General features: G+C 35.9%; 1 protein-coding gene across 1 annotated transcript; it reads right to left on the reverse strand.

Moving 5' to 3' along the window:
• Positions 1 to 1,248: 1,248 nt before the first annotated feature.
• Positions 1,249 to 8,896, reverse strand: her6 (hairy-related 6). The gene is made up of 4 exons (XM_061976322.1): positions 8,325 to 8,896; positions 2,223 to 2,318; positions 2,015 to 2,102; positions 1,249 to 1,939 (listed from the first exon to the last, which is right to left on the reverse strand). Exons 1-4 carry the CDS (start codon positions 8,616 to 8,618, stop codon positions 1,458 to 1,460), a joined length of 960 nt encoding a protein of 319 aa, XP_061832306.1. The 5' UTR covers positions 8,619 to 8,896; the 3' UTR covers positions 1,249 to 1,457.
• Between the last annotated feature and the right edge of the window lie 3,367 nt (positions 8,897 to 12,263).

Raw genomic sequence — 12,263 nt, forward strand, 5'->3', positions numbered from 1 at the left:
TGGTTTAAGATGTTGAAGATGTTAAAAATGGTTGAAGATGTTGAAGATGTTAAAAATGCTTGATGATGATGAAAATGTAAAGATGTTAAAATAGTTGAAAATGTTCAAGATGTTAAAAAAGTTGAACATGTTAAAGATGTTTAAGATGTTAAAAAAATAAAGATGTTTAAAACCTTAAATGGTTTAAGATGTAGAAGATGTTAAAAATGGTTGAAAATTTTGAATATGTTAAAATAGTTGAACATGTTCAAGATTATGAAATTGTAAAATACGTTAAAATAGTTGAAAATGTTCAAAATGTTAACAAAGTTGAAAATGTTAAAGATGTTAAATAAATAAAGATGTTTAAAACGTTAAATGGTTTAAGATGTTAAACATGTTAAAAATGGTTGAAGATGATGAAAATGTTCAGGATGTTAAAAAAGTTGAACATGTTAAAGATGTTTAAGATGTTAAAAAAATAAAGATGTTTAAAACATTAAATAGTTTAAGATGTTGAAGATGTTAACAAAGTTGAAATGGTTGAAGACGATGAAATTGTACAAGATGTTAAAATAGTTGAACATGTTCAAGATGATGAAAGTGTAAAATATGTTAACAAAGTTAAAAATGTTAAAGATGTTCAAAAATAAAGATGTTTAAATGTTAAATGGTTTAATAAGTTAAAAATGGTTGAAAATGGTCACGATGTTAAAATAGCTGAAAATGTTCAATATGATAAAAAAAATTAAGATGTTTAAAACGTTATATGGTTTAAGATGTTGAATATGTTAAAATGGTTGAAAATGTTCGAAATGTTAAAATAGTTGAAAATGTTCAATATGATAAAAAAATAAAGATGTTTAAAACGTTAAATGGTTTAAGATGTTGAATATGTTAAAATGGTTAAAAATGTTCAAAATGTTAAAATTGTGAAAATGTTGAAGATGTTAAAAATGGCTGGAAATGTTCAATATGTTAACAAAGTTGAAATGGTTGAAGTTAAAGATGCAGTGCGCCTTTACGCCGCTAGATGGCGGAAGTGCACTTCTAGAAAAAGGTGAACTTTCCTTCCAAATCAAATGTTATTTCATCATCAAAGAAAGTCCCAAAACTGGAGAATGAATTGAGCACAAAAGATGACGTCATAACGAAGTCTAGGGATGGAAAAAGGACAAAAACAATTCTTAATGTTGTGGTTTCCATTGAGAAAGTGTGACTTTTACAAATTGATGATATGCTAATGAGCAGAAATGATGAAAAGGAGTCTTTTGCAAGAAGTGGTGTCATTTATTGAGATGATGTCATTCATTGAGATGACATCACTTATTGAGATGACGTCATTTGCTGCCAGGAAGTGAGAGAAGGTAAGAAATGATTGTCTTCCAAAACGAAGAGCGCATCTTTGGCATCAAACAAAAAGTTTCAATATGAACGTGTAGAAATATCCGGAAAACTTGCCAAGGAAGACCTGTCCTTCACCAAGGCCGCCACACCGAGTCCGAGTTCCCCGACGGGGCTCCGGGCGAGACGGCGGCCGGCACGGTGCCGGCGTAGACCGGGATGACGGCGCCGCTGGGCGCGAAGCTGGCGTTGGGGATGAGGAAGGCAAACTGTCCGTCGCTGGCGGGAAGGATCTGGAAGCCGCCGTAGACTTTGGCGGCGTCCGAGGCGGGCGACGAGGCTCCTTTGCAGGGCACGGCGCCCATGGGCAACACCTGCGCCGGAGGCATTTGCACCAGCGCCTGGCTGAAGGCCGGGTGCGTGGAGGACGTGGGCGGGTGCTGGCCGGAGAAGGCGTTGATCTGCGTCATGCAGTTGGTCAGGTGACCCAGCAGCCGCGTCCTCACCTCCGTGTTCACGCCCTCGCAGGTGGACAGGAAGCGGGTCACCTCGTTGGTGCACTCGCTGAAGCCCGCCCGGTACTTGCCCAGCACGCCGGGGTCCGTGTTGAGGGCGGCTGCGGAACCATCAGACAGGTCAGAAGCGGGACACACGGCGAACGTGGACCGAGGACCGTGGAGGCCACACCCACCTGTCATCTGGGCTCTTTGAAGGTTCCGCAGGTGTTTGACCGTCATCTCCAAGATGTCCGCCTTCTCCAGTTTGGAGTGTCTGGAGCTCTGAGGGAGCATCATCATCATCATCATCATCATCATCATCATCATCATCATCATCATCATCATCATCATCATCATCATCATCATCACCTCCGCCTTTCAACTGGCGAGACACAAACTTACGTCTTTCTTCAGCGCGTCCAAGATGAGCGTCTTCAGGTGACCCAAACTCTCGTTGATGCGAGCCCGCCGACGTTTCTCCATGATGGGCTTGGACGACTGCCACGACAACGAGGAGGTGTCAGACCGATACATGCTTGATGATCCACATGTTGTTCACATGTTGTACACATGTTGTTCACATGTTGATCACATGTTGATCAACATCTGTACACATGTTGTTCACACGTGATTAACATGTTCACACGTGTACAGACGTTGATCAACATGTTGTTCACATGTGTACAGATGTTGATTAACATGTTGTTCACATGTGTACAGATGTTGATTAACATGTTGTTCATATGTGTACAGATGTTGTTCACATGTTGTTCACATGTGTACAGATGTTGTTCACATGTTGTTCATATGTGTACAGATGTTGTTCACATGTTGTTCATATGTGTACAGATGTTGTTCACATGTTGTTCACATGTTGTTCACACGTGTACAGATGTTGATTAACATGTTGTTCACACGAGCACAGATGTTTTTCACATGTTGTTCACATGTGTACAGATGTTGTTCACATGTTGTTCACACGTGTACAGATGTTGATTAACATGTTGTTCACACGTGCACAGATGTTGTTCACATGTTGTTCACATGGGTACATATGTTGGCTAACATGTTGTTCACATGTTGTTCACATGTTGTTCACATGTTGTTCATATGTGTACAGATGTTGTTCACATGTTGTTCACATGTGTACAGATGTTGTTCACATGTTCATATGTGTACAGATGTTGTTCACATGTTGTTCACACGTGTACAGATGTTGATTAACATGTTGTTCACATGTGTACAGATGTTGATTAACATGTTGTTCATATGTGTACAGATGTTGTTCACATGTTGTTCACATGTGTACAGATGTTGATTAACATGTTGTTCACATGTGTACAGATGTTGATTAACATGTTGTTCACATGTGTACAGATGTTGATTAACATGTTGTTCATACGTGTACAGATGTTGTTCACATGTTGTTCATATGTGTACAGATGTTGTTCACATGTTGTTCATATGTGTACAGATGTTGTTCACATGTTGTTCACATGTGTACAGATGTTGATTAACATGTTGTTCACATGTGTACAGATGTTGATTAACATGTTGTTCATATGTGTACAGATGTTGTTCACATGTTGTTCACATGTGTACAGATGTTGATTAACATGTTGTTCACATGTGTACAGATGTTGATTAACATGTTGTTCACATGTGTACAGATGTTGATTAACATGTTGTTCATACGTGTACAGATGTTGTTCACATGATGTTCATATGTGTACAGATGTTGTTCACATGTTGTTCATATGTGTACAGATGTTGTTCACATGTTGTTCATATGTGTACAGATGTTGTTCACATGTTGTTCATATGTGTACAGATGTTGTTCACATGTTGTTCATATGTGTACAGATGTTGTTCACATGTTGTTCATATGTGTACAGATGTTGTTCACATGTTGTTCATATGTGTACAGATGTTGTTCACATGTTGTTCACATGTTGTTCACACGTGTACAGATGTTGATTAACATGTTGTTCATATGTGTACAGATGTTGTTCACATGTTGTTCACATGTGTACAGATGTTGATTAACATGTTGTTCACATGTGTACAGATGTTGATTAACATGTTGTTCATATGTGTACAGATGTTGTTCACATGTTGTTCACATGTGTACAGATGTTGTTCACATGTTGTTCATATGTGTACAGATGTTGTTCACATGTTGTTCATATGTGTACAGATGTTGTTCACATGTTGTTCACATGTTGTTCACACGTGTACAGATGTTGATTAACATGTTGTTCACACGAGCACAGATGTTTTTCACATGTTGTTCACATGTGTACAGATGTTGTTCACATGTTGTTCACACGTGTACAGATGTTGATTAACATGTTGTTCACACGTGCACAGATGTTGTTCACATGTTGTTCACATGGGTACATATGTTGGCTAACATGTTGTTCACATGTTGTTCACATGTTGTTCACATGTTGTTCACATATTATTCACATGTTGTTCACATGTGTACAGATGTTGAGTAACATGTTGTTCACACATTTACAGATGTTGATTAACATGTTGTTCACATGTGTACAGATGTTGTTCACATGTTGATTAACATGTTATTCACATGTGCACATATGTTGTTCACATGTGTACACATGTTGTTCACATGTTATTCACATGATGTTCACATGTGTACAGATGTTGATCAACATGTTGTTCACACGTGTACAGATGTTGATTAACATGTTGTTCACACGTGCACAGATGTTGTTCACATGTGTACGCATGTTGTTCACATGTGTACATATGTTAATTAACATGTTGTTCACATGTTATTCACATGTTGTTCACATGTTGTTCACATGTTGATCAACATCTGTACACATGTTGATCACATGTTGTTCACATGTGTACATATGTTAATTAACATGTTGTTCACATGTTGATTAACATGTTGTTCACATGTGTACAGATGTTGTTCACATGTTGTTCACACGTGTACAGATGTTGATTAACATGTTGTTCACACGCGCACAGATGTTGTTCACATGTTGTTCACATGTGTACATATGTTGGCTAACATGTTCACATGTTGTTCACATGTTGTTCACATGTTATTCACATGTTGTTCACATGTGTACAGATGTTGAGTAACATGTTGTTCACACATTTACAGATGTTGATTAACATGTTGTTCACATGTGTACAGATGTTGTTCACATGTTGATTAACATGTTATTCACATGTGCATATATGTTGTTCACATGTGTACACATGTTGTTCACATGTTATTCACATGTTGTTCACATGTGTACAGATGTTGTTCACATGTTGTTCACACGTGTACAGATGTTGATTAACATGTTGTTCACACGTGCACAGATGTTGTTCACATGTGTACGCATGTTGTTCACATGTGTACATATGTTAATTAACATGTTGTTCACATGTTATTCACATGTTGTTCACATGTTGTTCACACGTGCACAGATGTTGTTCACATGTTGTTCACATGTGTACGCATGTTGTTCACATGTGTACATATGTTGGCTAACATGTTGTTCACATGTTGTTCACATGTTGTTCACATGTTATTCACATGTTGTTCACATGTGTACAGATGTTGAGTAACATGTTGTTCACACATTTACAGATGTTGATTAACATGTTGTTCACATGTTGTTCAACATGTTGTTCACATGTGTACAGATGTTGTTCACATGTTGATTAACATGTTATTCACATGTGCACATATGTTGTTCACATGTGTACACATGTTGTTCACATGTTATTCACATGTTGTTCACATGTGTACAGATGTTGATCAACTTGTTGTTCACATGTGTACAGATGTTGATCAACATGTTGTTCACACATGTACAGATGTTGATGAAAATGTTGTTCACATGTGAACAACATGTTGATGAACATGTTGTATAACATGTGTACAGATGTTGATTAACATGTTGTTCACATGTGTACAGATGTTGATTAACATGTTGTTCACATGTGTACAGATGTTGATCAAAATGTTATTCACATGTGTACAGATGTTGATCAAAATGTTATTCACATGTGTACAGATGTTGAGTAACATGTTGTTCACATGTGTGTAGATGTTGGTTAACATGTTGTTCATATGTGTACAGATGTTGATTAACATGTTGTATAACATGTGTACAGAAGTTGATCAACATGTTGTTCACACGTGTACACATGTTGATGAAAATGTTGTTCACATGTGTACAGATGTTGATGAACATGTTGTTCACATGTGTACAGATGTTGATGAACATGTTGTTCACATGTGTACAGATGTTGATCAAAAGGTTATTCACATGTGTACAGATGTTGATTAACATGTTCACATGTGTACAGATGTTGATTAACATGTTGTTCACATGTGTACAGATGTTGAGTAACATGTTGTTCACATGTGTACAGATGTTGATTAGCATGTTGTTCACACATGTACAGATGTTGATTAATATGTTGTTCACACATGTAAACATGTTGATTAACATGTTGTTCACATGTGTACAGATGTTGATTAACATGTTGTTCACATGTGTACAGATGTTGATTAACATGTTGTTCACATGTGTACAGATGTTGATTAACATGTTGTTCACATGTGTACAGATGTTGATTAACATGTTGTTCACATGTGTACAGATGTTGATTAACATGTTGTTCACATGTGTACAGATGTTGATTAACATGTTGTCCAAAAGGTTGAAGATGTTAAATATGTTTAAAAATATGTTGAAAATGTTAAAGATGTTAAAAAAAAGTTAAATAGCTTAAGATGGTGAACATGTTTGAGATGTTAAAAATGGTTGAAGATGTTGAAGATTTGAAAGATGTTAAAAATGGTTGAAGATGATGAAAGTGTAAAAGATGTTAGCAAAGTTGAAAATGTTCAAGATGTTAAAAAAGTTGAACATGTTAAAACTGTTTAAGATGTTTAAGATGTTAGAAAAATAACAATGTTTAAAACGTTAAATGGTTTAAGATGTTGAAGATGTTAAAAATGGTTGAATATGATGAAAATGGAAAAGATGTTAAAAAAGTTAAAAATGTCCAAGATGTTAAAATAGTAGAAATGGTTGAAAATGTTAAAGATGTTGAAACATAAAGAAGGTAAACGTTAAATGGTTGAAGATGATGAAAATGTAAAAGATGTTAAAATAGTTGAAAATGTTCAAGATGTTAAAAAAGTTGAACATGTTAAAGCTGTTTAAGATGTTTAAGATGTTAGAAAAATAACAATGTTTAATACGTTAAATGGTTTAAGATGTTGAAGATGTTAAAAATGGTTGAATATGATGAAAATGTAAAAGATGTTAAAAAAGTTAAAAATGTCCAAGATGTTAAAATAGTAGAAATGGTTGAAGATGTTAAAGATGGTAAAATAGTTGAAAATGTTGAAGATGTTAACAAAGTTGAAATGGTTGAAGATGTTAAAAATGTTAAACATGGTTGAAGATGATGGAAAGATAAAAGATGTTAAAATAGTTGAAAATGTTGAAGATGTTAACAAAGTTGAAATGGTTGAAGATGATGAACATGTAAAAGATGTTAAAATAGTTGACAATGTTCAAAATGTTAAAGTTGAAATGGTTGAAGACGGTGAAAATGTAGAAGATGTTAAAATAGTAACAATATTCAAGCTGGTAAAATAGTTGAAAATGTTCAAGATGTTAAAGTTGAAATGGTTGAAGATGATGAACATGTAAAATATTGTAAAATAGTTGACAATGTTGAAGATTATGAAAATGTAAAATATGTTTTAAATTATGTTGAAAATGTTCAGGATGTGAAAACGGTTGAAGACGATGAACATGTAAAAGATGTTAAAATAGTTGACAATATTCAAGCTGGTAAAATAGTTGACAATGTTGAAGATGTTAACAAAGTTGAAATGGTTGAAGATGATGAATAACATGTTGAAAATGTTGAAGATGTTAAAAAGGGTGAAATGGTTGAAGATGATGAACATGTAAAAGATGTTAAAATAGTTGACAATGTTGAAGATGTTAAAGTTGAAATGGCTGAAGATGATGAACATGTAAAAGATGTTAAAATAGTTGACAATGTTCAAAATGTTAAAGTTGAAATGGTTGAAGATGATGAAAAACAAGTTGAAAATGTTGAAGATGTTAAAAAAGTTGAAATGGTTGAAGATGATGAACATGTAAAAGATGTTAAAATAGTTGAAAATGTTGAAGATGTTAACAAAGTTGAAATGGTTGAAGATGATGAACATGTAAAAGATGTTAAAATAGTTGAAAATGTTCAAGATGTTAAAGTGAAAATGGTTGAAGACGATGAAAATGTAAAAGATGTTAAAATAGTTGACAATGTTCAAAATGTTAAAGTTGAAATGGTTGAAGATGATGAACATGTAAAAGATGTTAAAATAGTTGAAAATGTTGAAGATGTTAACAAAGTTGAAATGGTTGAAGATGATGAAAAACAAGTTGAAAATGTTGAAGATGTGAAAAAAGGTGAAAAAGGGTGAAAAGGTGAAGTCACCTTTCTGTGCTCCGAGGCGGTCTTGGGTTTATCCGGGGTGGAGTTGATGCTGGCCGGCGTGGCGGCGACGGGAGACGCGGAGCTTTTCTCCATGATGTCGGCAGGCATGTCCAATGTCGGCGTGACGTGCTCAGGCGCTAAAAGTCCGCGGCGGGCAGCAAATAAGTTCCCGCGAAGGTCCGACAGCAAATCCGCCAAAGTTCGAGTCCTTCCAAGCGGACGTGAGGCTGCAAGCGTGCTTGTGCGTGTCCGTGCGTGCGTGCGTGTGTCGGCGGCGCTGCGTGTGGCGCGCATTTATATCCCGCCCTGCACGCGAGCGGCTCGTGTGAAACTTCCCAAACTTTCTTTCCCACACTAACTTTGAGCCAATCAGCGACGAGCACGCGCGGCCCCCGAGGGAGGACGGCTCGTGGTCGGCGGCCTCCCATTGGCTGTCTGGCGGCATGCAGCTGGCGGCCAATGGCGCGCCGCCCGGACTGAGGGCGCCGCCGGGAAACTTCCTCCCGGTCTTCAATCATCACACGACGGCCGCCCGCACCGGGAGCTGCCGCCGACACCCTTTCACTACCGGAACTACTTACTACACATGTATATATATATATATATATATATATATATATATATATATATATATATATATATATATATATATATATATATATATATATATATATATATATATATATATATATATATATATGTATGTATGTATGTACAATGCACACACAATATGACAACAACACACACACACACATAATATGACAATGCACACACAATATGACAACAATACACGGACACACTCTGACAACAATACACACAATATGACAACAATATACATGCACACACAATATGACAATACACACACAATGTGACAACAATACACACACACATATTATGACAATGCACACACAATATGACAACAACACACACACACATAATATGACAATGCACACACAATATGAGAACCATACACGGACACACTCTGACAACAATACACACAATATGACAACAATATACATGCACACACAATATGGCAATACACACACAATATGACAACAATACACACACACATATTATGACAATGCACACACAATATGACAACAACACACACACACATAATATGACAATGCACACAATATGACAACAATACACGGGCACACTTTGACAACAATACACACAATATGACAACAATACACATGCACACAGTCTGACAACAATACACACAATATGACAACAATATACATGCACACACTGACAACAATACACACAATATGACAACAATATACATGCACACACTATGACAACAATACACAAAATATGACAATACACACACAATATGACAACGATACACACACACATTATGACAATGCACACACAATATGACAACAACACACACACACGCATAATATGACAATGCACACACAATATGACAACAATATACATGCACACACTCTGACAACAATACACACAATATGACAACAATACGCATGCACACACTCTGACAACAATATACACAATATGACAACAATACGCATGCACATACTCTGACAACAATACACACAATATGACAACAATACACGGACACACTTTGACAACAATACACACAATATGACAACAATACACATGCACACACTCTGGCAACAATAGACACAATATGACAACAATACGCATACACACACTCTGACAACAATACACACAATATGTCAATAATACGCATGCACATACTCTGACAACAATACACACAATATGACAACACTATACATGCACACACTCTGACAACAATACACACAATATGACAACAATATACATGCACACATTAATTTGACAATACACTTATGCATGATATGACAACAATACACACACACACACATTTATGACAACGATACACACACACATTTGTGACAACAATACACACACACTACGGCAACAATACACACACAATATGACAACAATACACACACACATTTTATGACAACAATGCACACACATATAATAACAGAACAATACACACACAATATGACAATCATACACATACGCACACATACACATGATGTGACTACATACACTTGCACACATAATTTGACAATACACACACAATATGACAACCATACACACACATACGCATGCGCACACACACACACACACACACACACAATATGACAGCATACACCTACACATTTTTGACAATACACACTATGACAACCATACACACACATACGCATGCGCACACACACACACAATATGACAGCATACACCTACACATTTTTGACAATAGACACACTATGACAACTATACACACACATAATATGACAACCATACACATGCACACATAATATGACAATGCACACAGACATTGTATGACAATATACACACAGAATATGACACACACACACACACACACACACACACAATATGACAATACACACACACACTCTGACGACAATACACACACATAATATGACAACAATACACACACACATTATATGACAAAAATACACACACACACAATATGACAATATACACACACAATATGACACACGCACATTTTATTACAATAATACACACAATATGACAATAATACACACAATTTTGACACACGCACACTCACAATATGATAAGAATACACACACACATTATATGACAACAGTAAACACACACACACACAATATGACAACAATACACACACAAAATGACAATAATACAAGCACACACACACACTATACAATACACACACATTTTATTACAATAACACACACATTCACACAATATGACACACACACATAATATGACAATAATACACACACAATATGACAACAATACACACACAATACGACAATATTACACGCACACACACACACAATACGATACACACACATTTTATTACAACAACACACACATACACACAATATGACACACACACATAATATGACAATAATACACACACAATATGACAATAATACACACAATTTTGACACACGCACACACATTATATGACAACAATACACACACACACACAATATGACAACAATACACACAATATGACAATAATACACCCACACACACACACACAATATGATACACACACATAATTTGACAATACACACACACACTATGACATCAATACACATACAATATGACACACACACCCTAAATATGACAACAATACACACACATAATATGACAACAATACACACACACATAATATGACAATAATACACACACAATATGACAATAATACACACAATTTTGACACACGCACACACATTATATGACAACAATACACACACACACACAATATGACAACAATACACACACAATATGACAATAATACACCCGCACACACACACAATATGATACACACACATAATTTGACAATACACACACACACTATGACATCAATACACATACAATATGACACACACACCCACAATATGACAACAATACACACACATAATATGACAACAATACACACACACATAATATGACAATAATACACACACAATATGACAATAATACACACAATTTTGACACACACACACACAATATGACAACAATACACACACAATATAACAATAATACACCCCCACACACACAATATGATACACACACATAATTTGACAATACACACACACACTATGACATCAATACACATACAATATGACACACACACCCACAATATGACAACAATACACACACATAATATGACAACAATACACACCCACATAATATGACAATAATACGCACACAATATGACAATAATACACACAATTTTGACACACGCACACACATTATATGACAACAATACACACACACACACACACACACACAATATGACAACAATACACACACAATATGACAATAATACACCCACACACACACACACACACACACAATATGATACACACACATAATTTGACAATACACACACACACACTATGA

The sequence above is a fragment of the Nerophis lumbriciformis genome, linkage group LG14 (assembly GCF_033978685.3).
Source record: "Nerophis lumbriciformis linkage group LG14, RoL_Nlum_v2.1, whole genome shotgun sequence".
Lineage (NCBI taxonomy): Eukaryota > Metazoa > Chordata > Actinopteri > Syngnathiformes > Syngnathidae > Nerophis > Nerophis lumbriciformis.